We start from the raw sequence: 15,540 nt of genomic DNA, 5'->3' as shown, positions 1-15,540 counted from the left end.
TGAAGGCACAAAACAGCCTCAAATTTGAGGATTTCTTCACTTGCTGGGTGCTCTGTTTTGAAATTGTGACATTTAAGTGCTTTTCCTTCAGGGATGTGACGGAAAGGGGGAATGAAGGAGACCAGGAGAAGTGAATATTATATTAGCCTTTAATACAGAAAGACAGTTTCAATAGTCACCTTAATGTGTGCTAATTAGCTGTGGGAATATGCAACATACCCAAAGGGCCGGTTATAGCCTCTCTGCCTGCTGCACTCAGGCATGTTTCACTACCATGATCAAATATTATAAGATGTACAAAGATCAATCACCTGTAAGACACAGAAGAAAATTATGATTTAGCCTCCTTGGCAGTTACAGCTAACAGGCACCTTCCTAAAAGAGAAGAGATGCCACAGTCCAGTTCCATTTAGCACCTACAGCCGGCCAGCAGCTGTCAGCACCCATCTGGGATGGCTGCCAGGACAGGAGCTTGGGCCTGGACAAAAACTCTCTCTGGATGCTGGAGCTCTCGGTACTTTTGTTCATCTCACAGCGCCCCATGAAACCTCTTGAAGTCACTGGTTGTCATCTCTGTCCTCCCCTCCAGTCAACTGTGAAGTCCTTGAAGGACTAAGTGTAGGTACAACTGAGCACCCACCACCACCTCCTCGAAGGCAGCTTGCCCCTCGAATGGGATCAGAATGGGATTATTTATACCGTTACAACCTCCTGGCCTCGGGGCTTTCTTTAGTGTGCCAAACAGCACAGCACCCGGGGTAAGCATGAGCTTAAGCAGAGTTATCTTCCACCTACAGCCCTCTCCTTGTCAACAGTCTTGAGTGTTGTCTGCTTAAACACAGAGCCTTGCCCGGCCTCGTAGGAACTGTGGCTCCTTCTGACTTATGGATCTTACAGAACTTGCCACTTGAATGGCATGTGTCACAACCATGCCGTCTTAACACAGGAGCTGCTGCATCTGATCACTTATTCCTTTAGACGTGAATTTGGGGACTTCAATATCAAAGCCCGGAGCTCCATTTTACATTCACAATCTGTCTTTGCTGTCCAAATCCCGTTTAAAGTACCTGACCCGCAGGTGCTCGAGAACAAGTGAAAATGTATGGCTGTCTCCGAACCCGGTCCCTACTGACCAGCTGAGCTCACTGTGCCTGTCCCTTTTGAGCCCGATGCTGTTAGGTCCTACCTGCATCCCTGCATGCTAAATAAGACTTTGTGCTGAAATGCATGTGCCCTGTAAAGACGAATTAAGAGCAAGGTTATGGGGTTTTTCTTGGGTTCGACAAATGTAGGTGGAATGCAACAAGAACAAATCAAATCCTGTCCCTACTTCCCTGCCCGTTGATGACAGCATCCTCAGGGCCCACAGGCACTGGTAAAAGCTTACCTTGCTGGCAGGACCAGTTGTGTTCTACGCTAGCCTGGGGTGCAGGGTAGGCTACGTGCCCAAGCACCCACCCAGCTCCTTGGGTAAGTCTGGTGTCCTGTGATGGGTGGGAGAGCAAGTCTGTAGCTCAGCAGACCTGAGCTAGCTAGGGACACCCCACTTCCAAGCCACAAACATATGCTGCTGCACAGACCCCAGGAACTTCGCATCCAGTGTGAGCAGTTTCTCCACCTCTCAGTAATGAGTCGAGGTCGATTTCATCAAGCAGTTTTTCTAAAACCAGAAGCCAGTAGTCCATGGAAACTCTTGAAAGAGTCCACAAAAAAAAAATAAATATCAAAAACCTTTCACTGGAAACCCCCAAACACTTATTCTAGGCTGTTCCCAGATGTTTTTACCAAACCTTGTTCAAAAGGCACACAGCAGGCAAAGAAGCAGAGATCAGAAAACTTGTATTGTGAGTGGATTGAGCTGGAGAGAACATCTGCCTCCAAATTTTCAGTTAAACAAAACTGTGACTTTTAATTTAATAAAAACCTTCTGCCTACAACCACAGATAAAATCGTTCAAGCTTGGCTGAGTTTAAAACCAGAACCTGGCACCTCTTCAGAAGCACGTTAGAGAGCTTGGCGTGGAAATTCTTCCCATTTTGACACATGCAGCTGCTGGAACTCGACTGCTGAGAGCAGGAATGAAGCATCATATCAGACCCAGGCTCCAGAAGCAAAGCACGTGGAAGTCACGAGCAATATTTACATTAATAGCAATATTGTTTGTGTGACACCTTTAAAAACTATGCATGCCACTAAGAGTAGCTGTTTTGAATCCAGACTTTATCAGCCACATAGGTGACTGACTTTAACCTGAGGCACGTAAAGGAGTTCCACCCCAAGTGCAGCCTGGCTTCTTTTCCTTCTCCCCACGCTATCAGCTCCTGCTCTCCTCGAACAAACCTAGGGGACGCAGCTGGGCAGGGCACACAGGCATTACATTGCTGCACAGCGTAGAATAAACACAGGGGAAGAAAAAGATCCAGCACTGCAGACTTATTGAATTAAACATTATTGTGGCTAACGCAATCAATACAGCATTGATTGCATTACCCATATTAATATTTAATTCTGTTAAAAGGCCCCAAATATTTTTTTTCAAATGTTCCTTCGCATCTTTTATGCCGCGGAGAAAAAAGTTAAATTTTGCTAGAAACCATAAATTCCAGCTGGACCTGAACTATAGCTGATCTGGGTTTTCCCTGGCACCAGCTGTTCAGAGCTGACCCTTGCAGCAAAGCAGGAGAGAACCATTTCCCTGGTCAGGCTGCCACCAGCACCCACTGCAAACCCGCAAGAGACACTGGGACCTCCTCAGGGGAGCGTGGGGTGCACCAGTGTGCACAGCAATCGGAAAAGCTCGCTTTGGAGGCCTTCATATCACAACTGAACCCCAGCTGATTGCTGCCAAAAGAGGCAGCCTCACACCTGCTCCCACCACCACTTTTTTTTGACTCCTCTGAGAATTAGCAGCTTGCTAAACCAGCAGGAAGATAACCCAGCCCCACACTAAATGAAGAAAAAAGTAAATTTTTATCAGTTCAGCAAGCTGAGCAAGACAGCCAGCTTAGCTGTTGCTTTACGTCCCATTTTTAATGCATGTTTTAACCCCGTTCTCACTGTGTATCTGTTTAGTTTATGGGCTTGTGAAGGTAAGCACTGCTCGTTCTTTGCAGCACAGCGCTGCTCTTCACCGCTCTCACTGTAACTCAGCGGGCATCGCCCCAAAGTAAACTCAGGCCTGAGAAAGGGCTGCTGGGGTTTACAGCTGTGCCCATCAGGGAAGAAACCTCTCTGCTGCTTAAATACACTTGGACACCCAGGACAGATACTGTAAGGCAGCTAACCATGGCATTGCACGGTTAATTTCTCCCAGCTGTGGTGCACAGCGCTTCCAACGCCCACTGAGGCAAGACATCACAGCCCCTGCTGCGTAACAGGAGTGCTGGTACCAGCCATCCGCCGCCTGTCACTGCCTCAGCATCTGCGCTCTGCAAGTGACAGCAGTGTCTCAAACATGCAGGGGGAGCTGACAGTTCTCTGCTAGCTCATCAGAGCAGACATCCTGCCAGGAATGAAACTGAAGCACAGAAGATGCATATTTTCCATAAGAAAAAAAAAAAAAAAAAGAAAGAGAAAGGTGGGAACCTTCCTCCCCTTCCCCCAACTGATTACATACAAAATGTTCTTCTGCTTTAAGGGTAATTTAACACTAGTTAAACTACCGTTAATTTAAATCAAACAAGTCTGAAAAGATAGAACATGCTGCACTGCTATTAAAAACAGCTGAATCTTCATTTGTTCCATCTGAGACAGTGCTGCCCGTTTCCTAGCCAATACTATCTGGCTGTCCAAAGCCCTCTTTCTGTAGCTGTTAAGCTGATATTTAAGCTTACTTTGCTGGCTTTTGCAACGCAGTGCGGTCTGCTTTAGTATCCAAGAGATGGAAACCTTTCCATCAAACTGCTTTTTCTTGCAAATTATGGAAGAAAGCCGGAAAAATGACACAGGGCCAGACACCAATTAAACTGACTTTAAATTCACCCCGTTTCCAAGACAAAAATAGGTGATTCTCCAGTGCTAAAGTACAAAATAGCTTAAGGAAGAAAAACAGAGAACTTTTGCTGTACCATGTTTCATACACCTGCCCTCAACAAGATCTCAAGATGCTGCTGCTATCCAGACATCGCTGGCAGTCCAGCCGATCCACAGGAACAGCCGCTCCTACCCAGCAGCTCTGTTGGCACTGCAGCACTGACAGTTACAAGCCAATTTTTCCCCTTCCCTCTACAACCCTGACAGCAAAGCTAGCCCGTGTGAATCAGCAGCACGGGAAGCGCAGGCCGGAGGACCAGACAATCCTTATGTTTACCCATTTGCCCCAAATATCCACCAACGTGTAGTTTTACAAGTCTGTGGGTTCCATACAGACACCTTTGTCCTGAACAGAGTATTTGCAAGGGTTTCATTAGCCAAAGTGCTGATCTGCTGGAAGACTGCAGCACAAAATAACTGCTCCAGATTAAGTTCAGTCTTAAACAGAACAGCAGACCTAGGCAGGGAATACAACCCAACTTCAACTCCCTGCCTAGAACTATTCCTTTCCTTGAAATATTTCTCTTCGATGGCTCTTGCTCCTTCTGGGAGCCTTGCCCAGGGTGATCACGGATGACTTTGTGCTGGGTCCCACACAGACGGTCGTGTCCAGCCTCAGCTCAGACACTTGGAATAGAGCAGGAGAGGGGCTTTAGTTCAAGCCTAACGAAGGCTGTGTAGAAGCCAGCTGGGTAAAGCACTTGCTGACAATTTTGTTACTGGAGCCTTTGGACCCTCCCATGCTTGTTATTCACATTCATTCGGAAGAGGGCTGCAAGGTGATGGACCATCCATAAGCACCTCCTAATTTGAGAGCAAAAGCAGCCACCAGTGGTACCACTTGTTTGCCTGTTGCTTCCCCGAAACACTTGCAGAAATATTGCAACATCTAGCGCTCCTGCGTTGCTCTGATAAGCTCTTTTTATGGGCCATTCACTTCTACCTCAGAAAAGTCACTTCTGGGTATCTCAAGAAACAAATGAATCCTCAATGTTCAACAACAGAGAGAACAGATTTTATTTTATAGCTGGTAGAACAAAGTCTAAAGAGAACCATTGATATTTTAGGGATATAAGAACTTTGAAAATGAGTAAGCAAATAGAGGTAGAAACAGCCAAACATACGAGGTATTCTGCGACTATATTCCCCAGGATGGATCTACCTAGGACACCAATGCAAGGAAGCAATCTCCATACTCTCAAGTATCTTTCACTTCAATACACACACATGCACACCCACCACAAACCCCACACAAAACAGCAGCAATAAAGAAAACAAACTGTCCAGGCTTCATACATTCTCCCTTAGTCCACAGGCCACAGCCATTCAAAAAGATGATACGGTATTTATTAAAAATATTTTCTTCTATCAACTATTAGTGATGTTAAATTGATGTCACTGAACCCCAGGCATTGCCACTGAAAGCGTTACCGAGTGTCCCAGATTAACTAATTCATAGTGAGATACATTTCAAGGGAAGCTGCCTGAAAATCATTAGCCTGAGATTCACAGCATTTCTGACGTATAAAGGGTAATAAAAACATCTATAATCCAGAATGCAAGTCTTGACTTTTACCTCTTCAAATGCCCATCGTCAATGCACATTAAGTATACGCAGTTTAGCAGAACTCCAATATAAATTCATGTTCAGCTAAGGTTCTTTACTAACCTTCAACAGATGTTCTTTGATGAACTCATCTACTCCCTGCTTCAGGCTATGCCAAAGCATGCAGTACCCGAACAGTCTACGGCTGTCAGTACCACAAGTCTACTCACACTGCTTGAAGTACCTCTTCTATTTTGAGCCTGGACTAGAAGAGACAGCGAGAAACAACCTACATCCCCTTTTTTACCACGTGCCTCATGATTTTATAACCTTGCTTTCATGAGCCAAAATCCAATAGATTAAGGGACTAGATTTATCCTTACTACAAGACTCTTTGTAGACAGAAGTGCTATCCCTCTGCTTTTAATGATTAGCAAGAGTGAATTAAGCAGGGTCTGTGTCACCAACCTCTAGCTTTTGTGTACTTCCCTATTGCTTCAGTAGTGTTCGACACCTGCTGCAATTCTGGCATCAAAGTCTGCTTACTGCAGTTCTGTGAGGCTCGTTAAGTGCATGAGGCTACAGAAGTTGATCACACTCAAACTCTGAATTCCTGAGGAGACCTGAAGGAGACAGGCCAGAGTTAATCTTGAGTACAATGAGAAGGGTAAGGATCACTCCTCAGTATGACATGGAGTGATTCTTAATGTGATTTGATAGTAACCCTGCTTGAAAAACACAACTTTATTCCAAAGAACTAGGAAGAGTTCAGTGTGAGTTAAAAAATCTGATGGCAATTTTCTACCGGAGTTTCTTTTCAGCTGCCAAGGAAAAATGGCTCTTGAAACCCATAAACCTGCTGCTTCTGCTTTAGGACACAGAACAGCATTAGTGATGGGCCAAACTTCTTCCTGGTACACAGCAGAAACGCTGCATTCTTAAGAATTTTGCAGAGATTCACTGCTACTTCTGCAAAGAATACCACATTAGGTATATTGATGTGCTATGAAATGCCAAGTTAAAATGTGCTACAATCGTTAAAATAAATGACCAAGTCCATGCGGTATCGACTCAGTACCTTATTTGCTGCCAGTGTTTATCTGCACAAAAACCCAGAACACATTAGTTCCATGGATTGTTCCATTTATTAATGAGCCTTGCATTTTTGCTTGCTCACAGACATGCAAGTACTTGAGGACTGCATTTAGTAAAAAGCAATGATTCAGTCTAGTAGAAGTGACAGATCAAGATACTCCAGCTACTGAAGTCTAGTAGATGCTGTTGAAAACTATAGCTGTTACGTCTGAAGTGTATCTTTTGAAGAGTTCTACAGAGCATATTGAAAATTGGCACAGGATCTCCAATGGCAATGGCTACAAGAGAAGAGCTGCTCTTGCAGATGGATATGCTACCTTCGCAGCCATGTCCAGTTCACAGAAAAGTACTTACATTTCCATTTACCTGTCAAGATACATATGGACTGTGCACTCATTCTGCAGCTAAGCTCATGTAATAAGATACTCCAGACTTACTGGCACTAGAAGTTTTTTTATTACAAGCAAACACAAAGCAGAAGCAGACACGAGAGACTTGGTTTCAGCCCACAACCATCATTTGCACCATATATTACTGCAAGACACCATTTTTAAAGTATGAAATCGCAAACTAAGGCAACAGAAAAGATGCAAGATATCACGTAGGAGCACAGACTAAGGAAGTAAGATTCTGACAACATCTTACGACAAATTATGAGAAATACTGTAACAAATGCGAAGGAATCAATTATTACTCCAGTGTAGCCAGCTGATTTTAAGCATAATTGTGCAAAGTGAGGCATAATTCTTTTGTGATCATTATACTTTTTCTGTTAACATAACCATGATAGCTATCCATACTTACAGAAGTATTTTTGATTGTAGTAATTTAATAAGGATCCTGTCGCTTAAAAAACTTCAGAAAATAGAATAAAATTTAAGTCTCACCTTTAAAAGTGTGGAAGAGGACAGAAGTGAATAAAGCATTACTCTTGCTATAATTCAAGAATTTTAGACCAAGATTTTTCAAGACGGTGTTTTCAAAATCATTCACTTTCAAATGAATTCAGGCCATTAGTTAACTCTACTTTCTACAAGGTTTAACCCACGCCAAGAATTCCCTGCAAAATTCAGTTGTAAGAAGTCATAGGAAATATCACGTCATCTGACAGAAGAGATGTCTACACAGGGAAATGACTATGTTGAAATGCACGGGTTTTTTGTATTTATCTTTAAAAATAAATACAAATTCTGTCCTGGCTGGGAAATCCTGACACATACAGTAGATCCTTGTCAATGGATATTAAACACAAAATAAATGGGGTCATGCTCTATCACCTACAAAGGGATGGTTTAAGTCAAGAATACAAAAGGTTTCATTTTGCAAAACCTTACTTAAAAGATGTCAGTGATTATTACAGTTAAGTTAAATGCAGAAATAAAGCATTCTAAATAACCCAAGGCACATTTGTCAATGCAGTATATTTATGTCTCTCCTCCATTGTAAATTAATTTATTCTAGTATATCAGTGATCTTAATAACTAATTTGAATAGTCAAAGCTCTCCTGTACTCCTAAGTGCAAAATATAAATCATAGCTTCAGACCAGTGTTCACCAGAGTGTTCCAACTGCTGAACATTCACCACATTTAAAAGCCTTGCTCACGAGGCATCAATATTCATTTTACAGGCAGGAGCTGAAATGACATCACACAGTCTATAAGCCAGCTGGAGGGGGCCATCCAGACTTTGCCCAGACGAATTTTCTCCGGCTTGAATTTAGAAGACGCATCATAGATCACATACTGAGTGCAACATCTCTGGTCAGAAGTAGATTCTGCATGGTATGCCACCGTGTTGATTGTCTGTGTCACATCACTGTCCGGTTTTGGCTGCCTAACCAGAATTTGTCCTCCTGCTGCTTTGACCAGTTCCACAAGATCACTCTTCTGGTGACTGTTGAAAGATCCCATAAAATAGAAGTAGCATCCGTCAAACAACTTAGGCAGCTAAGTGGGAGAAAAAACAAACACCACAACAATGTATAAATACAGGACTTCACAACTGAGTACAAGAGAGAAAAAAAAAAGGGACAGGAACAATCAGTGCCTACGAAATACAATTTAAAATAACACACACTAGAAGCTAGAACAGTAACTTCACATGTTACGGTCCTCAGTATAAGCACACAATCAGGAAAAGCTTGCTTACACAGTAAATTCTTGCTTATGTTTAAATATTTTCCAGCCAACAGGGTTTGAACTATGAGCTAGGAATATTTAAAGCTACTGCTATAACACATTTAATGAACTTCTCCAGTGTAATCCAGAAAGTAACCAGAAATTAATGCAGTTAAATATAAAAGTGGCCCTATATAGAAACAAGTAGTAATAAAAACATTTTTCTTTCAACTTTCAGATAATTTCAACTAGGTTCTAACGCTGAGCAGGGAAGGCCAAAGCAGCATCACTTCCTGTCCCATACAGCTTCTTCCATGAATGTAATACAGCGTTTCCTTTGACAAGGTTATAGCAACATAACCACTAATAGAGAAAAATGACAGCTTTATGGGTGTTCGCAGTTCTTTTGATCACCTTGCACATAATCAAATTTCTGTACAAGACCACATTATAATTTTACATTACTGCACCTGCACGTGTGGCAAAGGGCAAAAATGCATGAACCAAAGGTCATTAAGATAATGTGTCTCAAGCAATAAAACCCACCAGCTGTTCTCTGTTGAGCCGGCCTCTTTGTGGGCCACCTTGGATTTCATACTTCTCTTCTTGTTCTCGAACTGTGGTTTGGAGACAGGCTCGCACCCCTACAAAAAACGCAATAAGGCAGGCAAGAATTAGAGACCCCATGTTGTAATAGAGGCTTGCATGTCATTTTAGGGACTAAAGAGTTGCACTAAGATTAAAGGATCACCCTTAATGCAAAACATCGCATCCACATGGCGTCAAGGCTTGCATGCTTTAGCGATTTGCTTTTAAACTTGAAAAAATTTACAAGAGTGGTTGAAGATGCAAGTCAGGTGAAGTAATACCACACTAAAGTCAGTGCAGCAAACACTAGGAATTACTAGCTTTCCCTCTTACCCACCAAAGGTCAACCACTTAATGTCAAATGTCAAATTGCTGATCATTTGGAAGCTTAAAGTGAGCATGTAGAACCAGCTCCCCAGTTATGAAATGGAAGCAATTGCCTGATAAAGAGCAATTACAAAGCAAGCACCAAGCTGTTTCTGAACAGCTACGGCCTCAAATAACAAATCAGATGGGATTTCAAGGTCTCCAAGATCAGCACAAACTGAAGATTTATGCTAGGGCTTAACAGTGGCATGCATTTTTCTTACCAGTGCTGCATAATGAGATTGTCTTTCAGAGTCAACATGTTTTTACCTTGTTTTAAGGCTAGTTATTTTTTCTAATACAGACTGCACTGATGCTAATGTATCACTAACATCGGTTAAATGTACCACCTGACCTCACTTTGGAAAGAGAAATTGCTGTGGTCATCCATTCAAGGATGGAACATTTTGCCTGCACATACATTGCACTCATTAATAAAAATTACCCAAGAAAGTTTGCAAAGCTGATTTTGAGAACCGTTCCATGAGGATTTACAAATGTTGTCAAGGTTGTAACTTCTAAAGTAGTACTTCACTCCTTGCACAGTGCTTCTTATTCAGGCAACTTATTTCTACTGTACAAATATGAAAACCACCGTATCTAAAAAAATGCAAACCGAACAAAATCAGAAGTAAAATGTCATGGGTTGATCCTAAAAAAGGAAGAAAGTCCAAGACTATGAAGAGAAGAAGAAGATACCATAGCAACAAGTAGCCATAGACAGGAATATCTAGAGGGGTCTTGAAAGCCAGCTGTTGGTAATTTACTACCAGTTCATACAAACTCACAAAATGCAATGGGAATTCATATTTTAGTTACTAGAAGTCCTCTAGTGTACTTACATAAAAAAACACAACCTATACAGAAAACCGCAGCTGGCTGAATACTATGGCAAATACCTCCTGCCATGTGCATATATCAGATTGATTATTTGCGCTTGCCAATTCCTTCAAGGAAAATTAACATGAACTAGAAGGGCAACCTAGTCATGTATTTTCTGGAAAAGCAACTTACATATTCATTATTGATAACAGCAATGAATACTGATAACTTATTTTCAGAGTACTCATAACTCAAATCTAAAAGTGTGGGGTTTTTTTCTTTTGTAATCATCACAACTGAACAAGACTTCCTGTGTCAGTTTGCCTCCAACTTACATGGCTATTCTTTCCTTCCAAAAATACAGATGTTAATAGGTGCCACTTAGAATAATGAAAAAACAGTCTCATCTAGTCTTAAGAACAGAACTATCCACCCATTAAGAGCATGTTTTATTTCAACCTGCCACCAAAAGCTCAATTTCAAGGACTTTCACTACAGAGCTGAGGTTTTTATACAAGTACTCGCAAACTGAGCATCCAGTGCCAGCATCAGTAAATGAAGCGAATGTGATATGAAAGTAATAAAAACTTGAATGAATACAAAAGACTACAATGTCTTTTTGTACTGCTACTTGCCTGAAAAAAAACCCCGACAAGTCAGTCATGAAAGTAACAAATGTTAGTGGATTGTCTGTTAGAAAACACAAAATTGGTTACATCTGTTTTGCATACATCTGTCTGTCCATTTCACACAGCCAAGTCCTCCAAGGAATCTGTGTGCCTCAGAGTTCCTTGTCACACATAATGACAATCCTCCAAGAGGGCAAGAGACATGTCTTATATAAAGATCCACAAGATAAACATTTGTTTCCTTGAAAAACCGGAAATATGTAAATAGACAATTTGTCTAGCCAGTGCCTGTGTGATCAGTATTCTTAATTTTAACTTTTCTCAAACAGCTAGAATCAGAACAGTTCTGTATCTTAACAGATTTGTGGCACAAAAGCTATGTATTCCAGATAGCATAAAAAGCACTGAACATAAGTTTGCGGTGCCCAGGTGTTTTCCTTAATGTAAGTATGTTAAAAGGCACGCTGTTAGGCCTTACACACACACACAGCCCTTCATGGAACAACAGACTGGTTTTTGGTAATGGAAAAATAGTACATTTTCTGAACATAATTTTCATGCAAGATGTAGAAGCAGAACTTGTTCCGATTCACGCGTCTTGTCATATTTGATAGAGAAGAACAAATGCTTTTTGCAACCACTGTGCTCAGGGACATTTCAAGCAGTCTGATCTAACACTTTGTCTATGTGCAGGTAGCAAGAGAGGAAAGTAAGTTACTGGAATCCTCAAGCTCAGAAGTGGTGTTTCAGACTTCAACATACTTCACGGCAATCTTACCATCAACAGCACAACCAGAGTATCACTTGGAAAGAGACAACACAGACAGGGTAACAGTGGAGGGAGAGCCTTAGGCACAAGGAAATGAGGCAAACAGCATGTCTTTGGTCATCAGAAACATGGTCTAGCTATATATTCAGAGAACTGACACAGTTAGCAACCAGTGTTTGAGGAAGGTGCTTACAACCCTAAGGTGAACAGTCAAGGAATATCTATCCACGAAGGAAGGCTTCTTAACTAGAAGAAAGCTAAAATAATTTAAGTGATAGACACCAGTATATCCTTTAACTACAAACTGGAACTTCAGACTGATTTCTTCTTCCCAAGTAGCTCATTTCTCTTCAGTGACTCCTGCATACTAGAAAGATTTTGTATTAGAGAATGAAAGTATTCACATACTATAATAAAAAAAGAAATCAGAGAGAAAGAAAATAGCGAAATATACCCCGTTCTCAAATTTGACATAAATTGACAGAGGGCTCAAGTTGCCTTTCTACCTAACTCATTATGCACTTGTCTAAACAAAGGGTTCCTATTTCACCATTCTTTTCCCCCCCGTCTCCACACAACATTTCATGTCAAGTCATATGTTTCTAGATCACTAATTTTGCATTAGCATTTTCAGATGCAGTGAGGCACGTAAGTGAGGTTCCCAAAGACAGCATCATCAGCTTTGGTTGCATATACAGTGTCACCTGGAAGCACTGGGTATGTACAAGCTTTATCATTCTTCTAAGAGATGGCACAGCCACCACAATATGCCCTTGTGCTAAAAAAACTACTCAATTTCACACTTAGGAGTAGGGATACAAATAGAAGATTAAAGCCTACTGTAGACCCTTCTAACTCCACCCACCTTACTACCCCCCCAGCTATGGATTTTATTCTCTGTGAAAACTGAGTGTTAAACTGAGTCCACTCAGTAAATCCTAGGCCTTTTTCTTGAGTAGGCATTGTTAATTTTAAAGCTGCTAACATGTAAGTGGCTGGATAATGACAGTTCCCTTTTAATAGTCTCTCCATCCAACCAAGCGTCACCCTGATTAAGAGAACATATAAAAGGAAATAAAATTCCATACTGTACTCAAAGCTGTATCATTTCGCTACTTTTACAGGGATATTTCCAGAAGCTCTGTTGACCCTATAGCACTCCTATATAAGTCAGAGGTATAGCACCCCTTTGACTTCAAAACAGAAGCCATGTTAAATCGATTCCTAGAACTCCAGAGATTACAGATACAGTTCAACACTATTGAAAAAACGCCGGTGAAAACTTGATGCCAAAATGCTGGTCAAATGAATGGTCTAAATAAAGACTAGCTATTATACTAATTAAAAAGTGATTAGGACACCATCAATACTATGTCACCTCCCTTCTGAAATTGAGATGGACAGCTTCAGTACTTAAGCAAAAAAAATTTGAGAACAGGACTGAATCTCAGAAGAAGCTCTTAAAGAAGCTCTCTGAAAGTGGAGAGGAAAGTAAATATACTTTTGAAAGGACAGCTGTAGTTTTAGGAAAGGGTACAGATCAGGGTTACACTGGTTTTCTTCCCACATTCGCAGTCTGTGCATTCTTAACAGGTGAGCTTGACTAAAAATCTAGTCTGTTCTAAAACAAAATAAGACCATTCAACTTACTCAGGATCTCAGCCAATCTTGATTTATTCATTGATACTATTGCCAGTAAAAGCTGTGGACCTTCTAGGTTTGAGGTTGATCGAGTTTATTCATTTAACATGTTCTCTTCCCAAAAGAGAAAAGGGTGATTATTGCAACTACGCTTTAATGGCCCTCTAGTTTAATCACAGTAGTTGGATCAATTACCTGCAAAAGGCTAAGACTTGTACCAAGGCAAATGGCATTTTTCCATTTCACAGGGACCAGAGCTGTTTTGCAATGCCCAGTTCTAGTGTGAAAGCACTCATTAATAAAGCTTGCGTGACAGAAAACCACACCGGGACAAGACTGCACGTGCAGAGGGGTCACGCAAAGTTCTTCCCTAGAAATACAGAACATTAGAAATTTAAAGGCCTCTTAAATAGCTGATTTCACACTTGCAGCCTGTAGATACAAACAAGATCATTTGCATCAAATTGTAGCAAAACCCAAGCCTGTATTAAAGTCCCTAGAAAATATTGCAGAAAAAGGTTTCAGCTTAATACAACCACATTTTAGCTTGATGCCACCACATTTGGCAGGGAGAATACTGCTCATTTTTTTTCCTCCTCATTAGCAAGATCAGTAAAGCATCACTACTTACACTGATCCTTATTACCTCACTGAATAGCTGCCCCTACCTTCTCACCTTCCAGCATATAAGGAGCAAGCAGGTTAAAAGGGTGCCCGCTCTAATGGTGTCATTAATTGACCTTTGATACAACTGTAGCTACTAGTACTGGAAATAAAGAGATTATTGTTTGCAAAATTTAAGATCAGAGCCCTATAATCCTTATTCATGTAAGTCTTATTGGTTTATAATCAAACTGCATCAGCAAGAACAATTTAAAGAGGATGAAGTACAAAAAGAACTGGTTGCCAAGAACAAGTTGTAATCACCCACAGATATCCAGGGGTAGCTCTCAGTAACTCAATTGGCCTTAATGGAGTTTTGTTGGATTTGCATTAATAAAGCAAAGAGCAGGGGTTAGTCCCAAAAATCTCTTAGAACAGCTAAAAGTAATTTAGAAATACACAACGGCAACAAAGATGATGAAGTACTTCACATCCAATATCTAGTAGAGATTGCAACTGAAACTTCCTCAGTTCAGTCTACACTAGGTTTTAAGACATACATGCACATTGAGCAAAGTTTGATGGGATTACTTTCCCAGAAAACAAAGAAATCCAGACTGAGAAAAAACCTTGGGGGAATTTGGCATGGCTAGCTTGAATTTGCTTTCATCAACAGCATTACTGGTCTTTGATACAGCACACAGAATTTTTATAGTCTCTTATATGCTTATAAAGTAACTTTAGAACCACAGATTTTCATGGAGGGAGGTAGAGATCTCATTTGGTGAAACAATAGCAGACCATTTGTCCAACACTTCGAAATGACACAAGATGCTGCAGAGACTAAAATTAATCTGCTTAAGAAAGGTAGTTAACAAGTTAATCCAGGTGATATTTATTAAACATCATGGCGCAGATGCTTCGGAAGTCCTTGAACATCAATTCCCAGAAGCTAGGAGCATTAATATGAAAATCTTTACTTCACTTAAACCCTCAAGTGTCCTGTCTTCTTTAAGAAAGGAGGATTTGCCACAGCTGCTTTCTAGACTGATCAAAGTGACTGGAGGTAGCCATTCCCAAGGTGCAGAGGTCAGGTTAAATTCCACTGGGAGTGCCCATCCTCTGAATCCCATCACATGCTTTTAAATGAATGAGATAGTACTTCCCATCCTTTTCCTTACAATGAGGTACCTTAGGGCAATGTTTTCTTCAAACCAAAAGTGAATTAGAGCAAAAGGACTCTCTAAATATGAAAAATCTAGTATCTGGATGACACAGAACAGAGGGAGCAGTGGAAACAATTTCCTTTTCCTCTAGTCCTTATTTCAAA

At 41.1% G+C, this 15,540-nt stretch overlaps 1 protein-coding gene across 2 annotated transcripts in view; it reads right to left on the bottom strand.

Annotated features, from left to right (window-relative positions):
- Positions 1-7,106: 7,106 nt before the first annotated feature.
- The window catches only part of BARD1 (BRCA1 associated RING domain 1), a 44,755-nt gene continuing 36,321 nt past the window's right edge, over positions 7,107-15,540 (bottom strand). For both annotated transcript variants that reach the window (XM_056349448.1, XM_056349449.1), the window contains 2 exons: positions 9,339-9,436; positions 7,107-8,621 (listed from right to left, as the gene is read on the bottom strand). In XM_056349448.1, the coding sequence (XP_056205423.1) occupies positions 8,292-8,621; positions 9,339-9,436 (428 nt within the window). In that variant the 3' untranslated portion in view covers positions 7,107-8,291. The remainder of the gene's footprint in view (positions 8,622-9,338; positions 9,437-15,540) is intronic.

Source organism: Falco biarmicus, chromosome 8, assembly GCF_023638135.1.
Source record: "Falco biarmicus isolate bFalBia1 chromosome 8, bFalBia1.pri, whole genome shotgun sequence".
In the NCBI taxonomy this organism is placed as follows: Eukaryota; Metazoa; Chordata; class Aves; order Falconiformes; family Falconidae; genus Falco; species Falco biarmicus.
This window is presented reverse-complemented; position numbering and strand designations above follow the sequence as displayed.